At 48.8% G+C, this 14,079-nt stretch overlaps 1 protein-coding gene across 1 annotated transcript in view; it reads right to left on the minus strand.

The window, feature by feature from the left end:
* Positions 1–2,172: 2,172 nt before the first annotated feature.
* The window catches only part of LOC137537278 (oocyte zinc finger protein XlCOF22-like), a 31,460-nt gene continuing 19,553 nt past the window's right edge, over positions 2,173–14,079 (minus strand). The window contains exon 7 of the mRNA XM_068259359.1: positions 2,173–3,677. Within this exon, the coding sequence (XP_068115460.1) occupies positions 2,569–3,677 (1,109 nt within the window). The 3' untranslated portion in view covers positions 2,173–2,568. The remainder of the gene's footprint in view (positions 3,678–14,079) is intronic.

The following is a 14,079-nucleotide window of genomic DNA, read 5'->3' on the forward strand; positions in this document are numbered from 1 at the left end:
GTGTGTGTGTGTGTGTGTGTAGTGTGTATGGTGTGTGTGTGTGTGTGTATGGTGTGTGTGTGTGTGTGTATGGTGTGTGTGTGTGTGTGTATGGTGTGTGTGTGTGTGTGTATGGTGTGTGTGTGTGTGTGTGTGTGTGTGTGTATGGTGTGTGTGTGTGTGTGTGTGTGTGTGTGTGTGTATGGTGTGTGTATGGTGTGTGTGTGTGTGTGTGTGTATGTGCGTGTGTGTGTGTGTGTGTGTAGTGTGTATGGTGTGTGTATGGTGTGTGTGTGTGTGTATGGTGTGTGTGTATGGTGTGTGTGTGTGTGTGTGTGTAGTGTGTATGGTGTGTGTATGGTGTGTGTGTGTGTGTGTGTGTGTGTATGGTGTGTGTGTGTGTGTGTGTGTGTATGGTGTGTGTGTGTGTATGTATGGTGTGTGTGTGTGTATGGTGTGTGTGTGTGTGTATGGTGTGTGTGTGTGTGTGTATGGTGTGTGTGTGTGTATGGTGTGTGTGTGTGTGTGTGTGTGTGTGTGTGTGTGTGTGTGTGTGTGTGTGTGTGTGTGTGTGTGTGTGTGTGTGTGTGTGTGTGTGTGTGTGTGTGTATACGTCCTTTTCAAAAAATTAGCATATTGTGATAAAGTTCATTATTTTCTGTAATGTACTGCTAAACATTAGACTTTCATATATTTCAGATTCATTACACACAACTGAAGTAGTTCAAGCCTTTTATTGTTTTAATATTGATGATTTTGGCATACAGCTCATGAAAACCCAAAATTCCAATCTAAAAAAATTAGCATATTTCATCCGACCAATAAAAGAAAAGTGTTTTTAAAACAAAAAAAGTCAACCTTCAAATAATTATGTTCAGTTATGCACTCAATACTTGGTCGGGAATCCTTTTGCAGAAATGACTGCTTCAGTGCGGCGTGGCATGGAGGCAATCAGCCTGTGGCACTGCTCAGGTGTTATGGAGGCCCAGGATGCTTCGATAGCGGCCTTAAGCTCATCCAGAGTGTTGGGTCTTGCATCTCTCAACTTTCTCTTCACAATATCCCACAGATTCTCTATGGGGTTCAGGTCAGGAGAGTTGGCAGGCCAATTGAGCACAGTAATACCATGGTCAGTAAACCATTTACCAGTGGTTTTGGCACTGTGAGCAGGTGCCAGATCATGCTGAAAAATGAAATCTTCATCTCCATAAAGCTTTTCAGCAGATGGAAGCATGAAGTGCTCCCAAATCTCCTGATAGCTAGTTGCATTGACCCTGCCCTTGATAAAACACAGTGGACTAACACCAGCAGCTGACATGGCACCCCAGACCATCACTGACTGTGGGTACTTGACACTGGACTTCAGGCGTTTTGGCATTTCCCTCTCCCCAGTCTTCCTCCAGACTCTGGCACCTTGATTTCCGAATGACATGCAAAAGTTGCTTTCATCCAAAAAAAAGTACTTTGGACCACTGAGCAACAGCCCAGTGCTGCTTCTCTGTAGCTCAGGTCAGGCGCTTCTGCCGCTGTTTCTGGTTCAAAAGTGGCTTGACCTGGGGAATGCGGCACCTGTAGCCCATTTCCTGCACACGCCTGTACACGGTGGCTCTGGATGTTTCTATTCCAGACTCAGTCCACTGCTTCCGCAGGTCCCCCAAGGTCTGGAATTGGTCCTTCTCCACAATCTTCCTCAGGGTCCTGTCACCTCTTCTCGTTGTTCAGCGTTTTCTGCCACACTTTTTCCTTCCCACAGACTTCCCACTAAGGTGCCTTGATACAGCACTCTGGGAACATCTTATTCGTTCAGAAATTTCTTTCTATGTCTTACCCTCTTGCTTGAGGGTGTCAATGATGGCTTTCTGGACAGCAGTCAGGTCGGCAGTCTTACCCATGATTGCGGTTTTGAGTAATGAACCAGGCTGGGAGTTTTTAAAAGCCTCAGGAATCTTTTGCAGGTGTTTAGAGTTAATTAGTTGATTCAGATGATTAGGTTAATAGCTCGTTTAGAGAACCTTTTCATGATATGCTAATTTTTTGAGATAGGAATTTTGGGTTTTCATGAGCTGTATGCCAAAATCATCAACATTAAAACAATAAAAGGCTTGAACTACTTCAGTTGTGTGTAATGAATCTAAAATATATGAAAGTCTAATGTTTATCAGTACATTACAGAAAAGAGTGAACTTTATCACAATATGCTAATTTTTTGAGAAGGCCCTGTATATATATTAATTATAGGAGACGGGCAGAGAGGGGACCGTAGTAATAGCAGTAGTAGTTGTCACTGACTGTCGTCGTCGCACAATATATGGTAGCATAGCGTACAACCAGCCACAACCTAGAAAATGCCTGACGTACGCTAGGGACCAATGCCTACAAACGCCTGGAATAGCAAGCAACTGCTGGAGGAGTCGGAGGAGTCTGATATAGACAGTCAAAGAGCAGCAACAATCTAATGCACTGACCAGCATGAGAGTCCTCAGGAAACAGTGTAAAAATGCTGCCATGTAAAAAAAAAACACAAACATTACAAAAGAACACTTATGGCCAAAACATTTCCCACACTCGGTACACACATCGGGCTTCTCATCAGTGTGACATCTCATGTCTCATAAGGCTTCGTTTCTTTCCAAAACATTTCCCACACTCAGCACATGAATAGGGCTTCTCACCAGTATGAGATCTCTCATGTGTGACAAGATATGATTTACGTCCAAAGCATTTCCCACACTCAGCACATGAATAGGGCTTCTCACCAGTGTGACATCTCTCATGGCTGACAAGGCTTCCTTTCTGTCCAAAACATATCCCACACTCAGCACATGAATAGGGCTTCTCACCAGTGTGAGATCTCTCATGTATGACGAGATGTGATTTATGTGCAAAACATTTACCACACTCAGCACATGAATAGGGCTTCTCACCAGTGTGACATCTTTCATGTCTGACAAGGCTTCCTTTCTCTCCAAAACATATCCCACACTCAGCACATGAATAGGGCTTCTCACCAGTGTGAGTTCTCTCATGTGTGACAAGGTGTCCTTTATGTCCAAAACATTTCCCACACTCAGCACATGAATAGGGCTTCTCACCAGTGTGAGCTCTCTCATGTACGACAAGGTCTGATTTCTGTCCAAAACATTTCCCACACTCAGCACATGAATAGGGTTTCACACCAGTGTGAGCTCTCTCATGTACAACAAGGTCTGATTTCTGTCCAAAACATTTCCCACACTCAGCACATGAATAGGGCTTCACACCAGTGTGAGATCTCTCATGTCTGACAAGGTCTGATTTCTGTCCAAAACATTTCCCACACTCAGCACATGAAAATGGCTTCTCACCAGTGTGAGATCTCTCATGTCTGACAAGGTGTGATTTCCGTCCAAAATATTTCCCACACTCAGCACATGAAAATGGCTTTTCACCAGTGTGAGATCTCTCATGTCTGACAAGATCTGATTTCCATGGAAAACATTTCCCACACGTGGAACAGGAATAAGTCCTTCCAGCAGGGGGAGATCTGTGCTGGGTATGAGGCCCCTCGGGGTTAGACAGGTGAGGGGAGTCTGGGGGAATATTTGGGGTCACCAGGATATCTGCAGGAGACTTTTGTCCAGTGACATCATCATCCGTTGTACAGTCTGTGGATACAGAGAGACGAGTCTCTGAGAGGTTCCTGATGCCGGGACTCCGCGCTGCAAATAGAGAAACATCATCACTTCCTGTTAGAGAATTCTGAGGGGAGGAGCAATTATCATTAGGGGCGGTCAGTGAGCTGCTGAGAATTCCAAGTTGGTGCAAAGATGATGCAGATTGGAAATGGGCCAGATGCAGTATCTGCATAACTCTGCATATAATTATAATATAATTTGCACCATCTCAGAGTTATGGGCATGTCACTGACCATCGCTAGTTATCAGCCTGATAGAGAACTGCAGAAGGTTGTGCTCATTACAGGCTGCAAATAACACGAGTATAACTTTGCGTGCAAATTTTCTGCATACAATTTGCATTATACTTGCATACAAGTACAGAGTTACCTACATCTCTTTGACCTCCCTACACATAAAGCATTGGCCATACATGGAAAGCAGGGAATTGTAGAGCTTGATCTTGATCAGAATGCACTAGTTCTTTCAGCACCGGGGACAGTGTAATCGCCATTATTTTTGTGAAGACCTTTAGATCTATAGATAATAGAGAAATAGGTCTGTAGCTTGAGCAGGAAGCAGAATCCTTCCCTTCCTTTATAATCACTGAGATATGGGAGGCTAGCGATTCATGTCCAAATTTACCACAAATCCACCCTCTATACATAAGGAAGTCAATGCCCTTCACCAAAAGGTTTCTAATATATCTCAGTATTTTCTATTATAGTCTAAAGAGAAGCCATCGGGCCCAGGAGCTTTCCTCCTTGACATTTGCCCCACAGCCTCAAATAATTCCTCCGCTGTAATGAATACTTCCATTCTACTAACCTCTAAAGGGTCAAGTCTCCTCATGCCTGAGGCTTCCTCCATTCCCTCCTCCTCCCCCGCTTCCCATCCCCCACCTCTTGGGACATCTTCTATTTTGCATAGTTTGCTAGAGTAGGAACCGAACATCCTAGTCAGTGACTCATTTCCATGATGTTTCTGACCATGTGGGTCGCAGAGAAAAGGAACATAGTTAGAGGTCTGTTGCTGTTTCAGGGTTCTGGCCAACAGCCCCCCCCCCCCTTCCTTATTCCCAAATTCATAAAAGCTCCTCTTACATCTCATGGCAGCGTATTTTGCCTTTGTACAAAGGATATTATTAAGTTTTTCCTTTTTCCTTGTAAGCTCTCCCAACATCTCCTTACTCAGTGTATTTTTATGTAAGAGTTCCAATTTCTCAATTTCTGTTACACAGGTCATTACCTCTCTTTCTCGCTCCTTCTCCAGCCAACTACCTTCTCTGATCAAAGTCCCTCTTATCACCGCTTTGTGAGCTTCCCAGACCAATAAGGGGGAGTATCCTCCTTATCATTCTCCTTAGAGTATACCTTCAATTCACTTGCTATCCTCCCAGCTATCTCTTCATTTCTCAGGAGTGAGTGGTTTAGACTCCAACTCCATGGTCCATTCCTTATTATTTTCCGTCCTATATGTAACTTGATAGATGAATGATCCGAGATCAGGGCAGCTTCTATCTTAGTTTTATCTTCTTCCGAAAGTAAATTATGAGAAATCAACAAATAATCTATGCGGGAGGAGGAGTTACGAGGGAAGGAATAGAACGTATAATCTCTCATTGAGGGGTGTTGGATACACCAAATATCGATTAGTTGTCGTTTTATGAGAGCACGTTTAACCCTTTGTATGGCTCCCTTTGTGAGAGCGGATCTCCCTGTAGAGGAATCCATAGAGGGATCCAATACTAAATTTACATCACCCACTATCACTATTGATCCCTCAGAGAAGTCAACCAACCTATTCAAAAACTGCTCCAGAAACCCCGCCTGACCCGAGTTAGAGGCATAGACTACCCCCAGCGTCATCCTACGAGAATTAATAAGTCCCTTTACCAACAAATATCTTCCTTGTGTGTCTCCACGTACCTCCGCCTCTCCAAGCCTAACATTACTAGCCAGTACTATCGCTACCCCCCTACTCCTTGTGTGTTTCCACTTACCTCCGCCTCTCCAAGCCTAACATTAGTGGCCAGTACTATAACTACCCCCCTACTCCTTGTGTGTCTCCACTTACCTCCGCCTCTCCAAGCCTAACATTACTAGCCAGTACTATCGCTACCCCCCTACTCCTTGTGTGTCTCCACTTACCTCCGCCTCTCCAAGCCTAACATTACTGGCCAGTACTATCGCTACCCCCCTACTCCTTGTGTGTCTCCACTTACCTCCGCCTCTCCAAGCCTAACATTACTGGCCAGTACTATCGCTACCCCCCTACTCCTTGTGTGTCTCCACTTACCTCCGCCTCTTCAAGCCTAACATTACTGGCCAGTACTATCACTACCCCCCTACTCCTTGTGTGTCTCCACTTACCTCCGCCTCTCCAAGCCTAACATTACTGGCCAGTACTATCGCTACCCCCCTACTCCTTGTGTGTCTCCACGTACCTCCGCCTCTTCAAGCCTAACATTACTGGCCAGTACTATCACTACCCCCCTACTCCTTGTGTGTCTCCACTTACCTCCGCCTCTCCAAGCCTAACATTACTGGCCAGTACTATCGCTACCCCCCTACTCCTTGTGTGTCTCCACTTACCTCCGCCTCTTCAAGCCTAACATTACTGGCCAGTACTATCACTACCCCCCTACTCCTTGTGTGTCTCCACTTACCTCCGCCTCTTCAAGCCTAACATTACTGGCCAGTACTATCACTACCCCCCTACTCCTTGTGTGTCTCCACGTACCTCCGCCTCTTCAAGCCTAACATTACTGGCCAGTACTATCACTACCCCCCTACTCCTTGTGTGTCTCCACTTACCTCCGCCTCTTCAAGCCTAACATTACTGGCCAGTACTATCACTACCCCCCTACTCCTTGTGTGTCTCCACGTACCTCCGCCTCTTCAAGCCTAACATTACTAGCCAGTACTATCGCTACCCCCCTACTCCTTGTGCGTCTCCACTTACCTCCGCCTCTTCAAGCCTAACATTACTGGCCAGTACTATCGCTACCCCCCTACTCCTTGTGTGTCTCCACGTACCTCCGCCTCTTCAAGCCTAACATTACTGGCCAGTACTATCGCTACCCCCCCTACTCCTTGTGTGTCTCCACTTACCTCCGCCTCTTCAAGCCTAACATTACTGGCCAGTACTATCGCTACCCCCCTACTCCTTGTGTGTCTCCACTTACCTCCGCCTCTCCAAGCCTAACATTACTGGCCAGTACTATCGCTACCCCCCTACTCCTTGTGTGTCTCCACGTACCTCCGTCTCTTCAAGCCTAACGTTACTGGCCAGTACTATCGCTACCCCCCTACTCCTTGTGTGTCTCCACTTACCTCCGCCTCTTCAAGCCTAACATTACTGGCCAGTACTATCGCTACACCCCTACTCCTTGTGTGTCTCCACTTACCTCCACCTCTCCAAGCCTAACATTACTGGCCAGTACTATCGCTACCCCCCTACTCCTTGTGTGTCTCCACTTACCTCCGCCTCTTCAAGCCTAACATTACTGGCCAGTACTATCGCTACCCCCCTACTCCTTGTGTGTCTCCACTTACCTCCGCCTATTCAAGCCTAACATTACTGGCCAGTACTATCGCTACCCCCCTACTCCTTGTGTGTCTCCACTTACCTCCGCCTCTTCAAGCCTAACATTACTGGCCAGTACTATCACTACCCCCCTACTCCTTGTGTGTCTCCACTTACCTCCGCCTCTTCAAGCCTAACATTACTGGCCAGTACTATCGCTACCCCCCTACTCCTTGTGTGTCTCCACTTACCTCCGCCTCTTCAAGCCTAACATTACTGGCCAGTACTATCGCTACCCCCCTACTCCTTGTGTGTCTCCACTTACCTCCACCTCTTCAAGCCTAACATTACTGGCCAGTACTATCGCTACCCCCCTACTCCTTGTGTGTCTCCACTTACCTCCGCCACTCCAAACCTAACATTACTGGCCAGTACTATCGCTACCCCCCTACTCCTTGTGTGTCTCCACTTACCTCCGCCTCTTCAAGCCTAACATTACTGGCCAGTACTATCACTACCCCCCTACTCCTTGTGTGTCTCCACTTACCTCCGCCACTCCAAACCTAACATTACTGGCCAGTACTATCGCTACCCCCCTACTCCTTGTGTGTCTCCACTTACCTCCGCCTCTTCAAGCCTAACATTACTGGCCAGTACTATCGCTACCCCCCTACTCCTTGTGTGTCTCCACGTACCTCCGCCTCTCCAAGCCTAACATTACTGGCCAGTACTATCACTACCTTCCTATACTCCTTGTGTGTCTCCACTTACCTCCGCCTCTTCAAGCCTAACATCACTGGCCAGTACTATCGCTACCCCCCTACTCCTTGTGTGTCTCCACGTACCTCCGCCTCTTCAAGCCTAACATTACTGGCCAGTACTATCACTACCCCCCTACTCCTTGTGTGTCTCCACTTACCTCCGCCTCTTCAAGCCTAACATTACTGGCCAGTACTATCACTACCCCCTTACTCCTTGTGTGTCTCCACTTACCTCCGCCTCTTCAAGCCTAACATTAGTGGCCAGTACTATCACTACCCCCCTACTCCTTGTGTGTCTCCACTTACCTCCGCCTCTTCAAGCCTAACATTACTGGCCAGTACTATCGCTACCCCCCTACTCCTTGTGAGTCTCCACTTACCTCCACCTCTTCAAGCCTAACATTACTGGTCAGTACTATCGCTACCCCCCTACTCCTTGTGTGTCTCCACTTACCTCCGCCACTCCAAACCTAACATTACTGGCCAGTACTATCGCTACCCCCCTACTCCTTGTGTGTCTCCACTTACCTCCGCCTCTTCAAGCCTAACATTACTGGCCAGTACTATCGCTACACCCCTACTCCTTGTGTGTCTCCACTTACCTCCACCTCTCCAAGCCTAACATTACTGGTCAGTACTATCGCTACCCCCCTACTCCTTGTGTGTCTCCACTTACCTCCGCTTCTTCAAGCCTAACATTACTGGCCAGTACTATCGCTACCCCCCTACTCCTTGTGTGTCTCCACTTACCTCCGCCTCTTCAAGCCTAACATTACTGGCCAGTACTATCGCTACCCCCCTACTCCTTGTGTGTCTCCACTTACCTCCGCCTCTTCAAGCCTAACATTACTGGCCAGTACTATCACTACCCCCCTACTCCTTGTGTGTCTCCACGTACCTCCGCCTCTTCAAGCCTAACATTACTGGCCAGTACTATCGCTACCCCCCTACTCCTTGTGTGTCTCCACTTACCTCCGCCTCTTCAAGCCTAACATTACTGGCCAGTACTATCGCTACCCCCCTACTCCTTGTGTGTCTCCACTTACCTCCGCCTCTTCAAGCCTAACATTACTGGCCAGTACTATCGCTACCCCCCTACTCCTTGTGAGTCTCCACTTACCTCCACCTCTTCAAGCCTAACATTACTGGCCAGTACTATCGCTACCCCCCTACTCCTTGTGTGTCTCCACTTACCTCCGCCACTCCAAACCTAACATTACTGGCCAGTACTATCGCTACCCCCCTACTCCTTGTGTGTCTCCACTTACCTCCGCCTCTTCAAGCCTAACATTACTGGCCAGTACTATCACTACCCCCCTACTGCTTGTGTGTCTCCACTTACCTCCGCCTCTTCAAGCCTAACATTACTGGCCAGTACTATCGCTACCCCCCTACTCCTTGTGTGTCTCCACTTACCTCCGCCTCTTCAAGCCTAACATTACTGGCCAGTACTATCGCTACCCCCGTACTCCTTGTGTGTCTACACGTACCTCCGCCTCTTCAAGCCTAACATTACTGGCCAGTACTATCACTACCCCCCTATACTCCTTGTGTGTCTCCACTTACCTCCGCCTCTTCAAGCCTAACATCACTGGCCAGCACTATCGCTACCCCCCTACTCCTTGTGTGTCTCCACGTACCTCCGCCTCTTCAAGCCTAACATTACTGGCCAGTACTATCGCTACCCCCCTACTCCTTGTGTGTCTCCACTTACCTCCGCCTCTTCAAGCCTAACATTACTGGCCAGTACTATCACTACCCCCTTACTCCTTGTGTGTCTCCACTTACCTCCACCTCTTCAAGCCTAACATTAGTGGCCAGTACTATCACTACCCCCCTACTCCTTGTGTGTCTCCACTTACCTCCGCCTCTTCAAGCCTAACATTACTGGACAGTACTATCGCTACCCCCCTACTCCTTGTGTGTCTCCACCTACCTCCGCCTCTTCAAGCCTAACATTACTGGTCAGTACTATCGCTACCCCCCTACTCCTTGTGTCTCTCCACTTACCTCCGCCTCTTCAAGCCTAACATTACTGGTCAGTACTATCGCTACCCCCCGACTCCTTGTGCGTCTCCACTTACCTCCGCCTCTCCAAGCCTAACATTACTGGCCAGTACTATCGCTACCCCCCTACTCCTTGTGTGTCTCCACGTACCTCCGCCTCTCCAAGCCTAACATTACTGGCCAGTACTATCGCTACCCCCCTACTCCTTGTGTGTCTCCACGTACCTCCGCCTCTTCAAGCCTAACATTACTGGCCAGTACTATCGCTACCCCCCTACTCCTTGTGTGTCTCCACTTACCTCCGCCTCTTCAAGCCTAACATTACTGGCCAGTACTATCACTACCCCCCTACTCCTTGTGTGTCTCCACTTACCTCCGCCTCTCCAAGCCTAACATTACTGGCCAGTACTATCGCTACCCCCCTACTCCTTGTGCGTCTCCACTTACCTCTGTCTCTTCAAGCCTAACATTACTGGCCAGTACTATCACTACCCCCCTACTCCTTGTGTGTCTCCACTTACCTCCGCCTCTTCAAGCCTAACATTACTGGCCAGTACTATCGCTACCCCCCTACTCCTTGTGTGTCTCCACTTACCTCCGCCTCTTCAAGCCTAACATTACTGGCCAGTACTATCGCTACCCCCCTACTCCTTGTGTGTCTCCACTTACCTCCGCCTCTTCAAGCCTAACATTACTGGCCAGTACTATCGCTGCCCCCCTACTCCTTGTGTGTCTCCACGTAGCTTCGCCTCTTCAAGCCTAACATTACTGGCCAGTACTATCGCTACCCCCCTACTCCTTGTGTGTCTCCACTTACCTCCGCCTCTTCAAGCCTAACATTACTGGCCAGTACTATCGCTACCCCCCTACTCCTTGTGTGTCTCCACTTACCTCCGCCTCTTCAAGCCTAACATTACTGGCCAGTACTATCGCTACCCCCCTACTCCTTGTGTGTCTCCACGTACCTCCGCCTCTTCAAGCCTAACATTACTGGCCAGTACTATCGCTACCCCCCTACTCCTTGTGTGTCTCCACTTACCTCCGCCTCTTCAAGCCTAACATTACTGGCCAGTACTATCGCTACCCCCCTACTCCTTGTGTGTCTCCACTTACCTCCGCCTCTTCAAGCCTAACATTACTGGCCAGTACTATCGCTACCCCCCTACTCCTTGTGTGTCTCCACTTACCTCCGCCTCTTCAAGCCTAACATCACTGGCCAGTACTATCGCTACCCCCCCTACTCCTTGTGTGTCTCCACTTACCTCCGCCTCTTCAAGCCTAACATTACTGGCCAGTACTATCGCTACCCCCCTACTCCTTGTGTGTCTCCACTTACCTCTGCCTCTCCAAGCCTAACATTACTGGCCAGTACTATCGCAACTCCCCTACTCCTTGTGTGTCTCCACTTACCTCCGCCTCTTCAAGCCTAACATTACTGGCCAGTACTATCGCTACCCCCCTACTCTTTGTGTGTCTCCACTTACCTCTGCCTCTCCAAGCCTAACATTTCTGGCCAGTACTATCGCTACCCCCCTACTCCTTGTGTGTCTCCACTTACCTCCGCCTCTTCAAGCCTAACATTACTGGCCAGTACTATCGCTACCCCCCTACTCCTTGTGTGTCTCCACTTACCTCCACCTCTTCAAGCCGAACATTACTGGCCAGTACTATCACTACCCTCCTACTCCTTGTGTGTCTCCACTTACCTCCGCCTCTCCAAGCCTAACATTACTGGTCAGTACTATCGCTACCCCCTACTCCTTGTGTGTCTCCACTTACCTCCGCCTCTTCAAGCCTAACATTACTGGCCAGTACTATCGCTACCCCCCTACTCCTTGTGTGTCTCCACTTACCTCCACCTCTTCAAGCCTAACATTACTGGCCAGTACTATCGCTACCCCCCTACTCCTTGTGTGTCTCCACTTACCTCCGCCTCTCCAAGCCTAACATTACTGGCCAGTACTATCGCTACCCCCCTACTCCTTGTGTGCCTCCACTTACCTCCGCCTCTACAAGCCTAATATTACTGGCCAGTACTATCGCTACCCCCCTACTCCTTGTGTGTCTCCACTTACCTCCGCCTCTTCAAGCCTAACATTACTGGCCAGTACTATCGCTACCCCCCTACTCCTTGTGTGTCTCCACTTACCTCCGCCTCTTCAAGCCTAACATTACTGGCCAGTACTATCGCTACCCCCCTACTCCTTGCGTCTGGGGTATTGCTATAAAAGGCAGAAGGGAATTTCCTGATGGTAATCTTTGGCTGCTGGTCCCTCTGAAATGAGTCTCCTGGAGGAATGCTATCTGGATCTTATCTCTATATAAACACCGTAATAGTGTAGATCTTTTTCTGGGACATTAACACCATGGACATTAAAGGTGCGTACACACGCCGGACCGGAGGCAACGATGGGTCCGTCGTTACCTCCCGCTGGGTGGGCGTGCCAACGGCAGTCCGGCGTGTGTACGCACTGTCGGCGGACTGATACGGCTGTTTCAGAGTGATCCGCCCGGTGGATCGCTCAGAAACAGCCGTATCAGTCCGCCGACAGTGCGTACACACGTCGGACTGTCGTTGGCACGCCCACCCAGCGGGAGGTAACGACGGACCCGTCGTTGCCTCCAGTCCGGCGTGTGTACGCACCTTAAGGGAAAATAAATTAACCTGGGACATTCTAATCTATACTTACTTTCCATTTTGATGCCATCTATTTATCCTTTCTAATTTTACAGGCATGAGAGAATCGGTCCAAGAAAAATAAAATAAGAAAAAAGAATTAGAATAAGAAACATGAAAAGGCAGAATGACCCATCCTATATGTTGTAGTGGATGTCGGCCACTTACCCCTATACTGGGATATTGGAGCATGCTTCTCCTGTGCAGAGGTTCTATACCTCTCCATCTGAGGGCTTTCTGCCCCACTGGAGGTTGAGATTAAGTCATCATAATGGAGTCTGCTCCGCACCCCCTGACGGGACAGGTCCTCTCTATCCTTCCTCTCCATCTTTCCTCTCTCTCCACTGCCTCCCCCCACAGATTATCCCTCCTTGAAGAAACAAAGAGAATCCTTTCTAGAAGTCTCTCATTTACTTCTTCCTGGGCCTCTAAATTACCTTCATCAGGTCCAGGGAAATGTGCCAGGCGTTTCCTCTTACAATAACACAGCAGGCACAGATATAATACCGTTTTATTCACATCAAAGCCTTTAAGGCAAATTATTTGTTTCCTCAGTTGCTATCCCCCTATACTCACACCCTTATTATCTTACATACCAGCAATTCCCACCCCTCCCTCCTGATCTCGGGGCTGTGATCTGCCCTCATTGTAATCCCTTACTTACCCTCCTATTCCCCTGTATTCGCAAACTTACTATTTACATGCTAATCTCCCCAGGGGGCAATGAAGCACCCCACACCCACCCGCCTCCCCCCATGTCCCCCTCGTGGGTCTCTTTTCCTTTGGTTTGTAGGTCAAGGAAGGAACTAAGTGCACCCCGAGTCATGACTAGACTCCCTCCCTCTACCCCCCTCACCCCCTCGTGTACATCTATTCTGCAAATCACCGGGCACTTCCTATCTCACATTTTTGCGTATTTCTTCACGTGAAAACCATCAACATAGATTTAACCCTTTACATTTCCCCTTTTTTCCCCCCTCTTTACATCTCTTCCAATACTTCCAATCTCTGGTGAGTATAACAGGTGAATATTGCAATCAGTGCCGTGCTATTTAAACCCTTAGAATTTTTTATTCCAACATCCTTTATTTTCCCCTCTTTGCCCGGGCACCGGGGTGGGGGGCGCCAATCGCCCGCCCCCGATGCCCGGCCAAACCACCCCTCTCCCCCCACTCTCCCCCTGAGGAGTCAGGCAGTGGGCGCAGGGTAGTAAAGCAAGCCTGACATACTGAGGTGATGGGAGGAGTCAGGCAGTGGGTGCAGGGTAGTAAAGCAAGCCTGACATACTGAGGTGATAGGAGGAGTAAGGCAGTGGGAGCAGGGCACTAAAGCAAGCCTGTCATACTGAGGTGATGGGAGGAGTCAGGCAGTGGATGCAGGGCACTGAAGCAAGCCTGACATACTGAGGTGATGGGAGGAGTCAAGAGGTGGGAGCAGGGCACTAAAGCAAGCCTGTCATACTGAGGTGATGGGA

This window comes from Hyperolius riggenbachi, chromosome 10, assembly GCF_040937935.1.
Source record: "Hyperolius riggenbachi isolate aHypRig1 chromosome 10, aHypRig1.pri, whole genome shotgun sequence".
Taxonomy (NCBI): Eukaryota; Metazoa; Chordata; class Amphibia; order Anura; family Hyperoliidae; genus Hyperolius; species Hyperolius riggenbachi.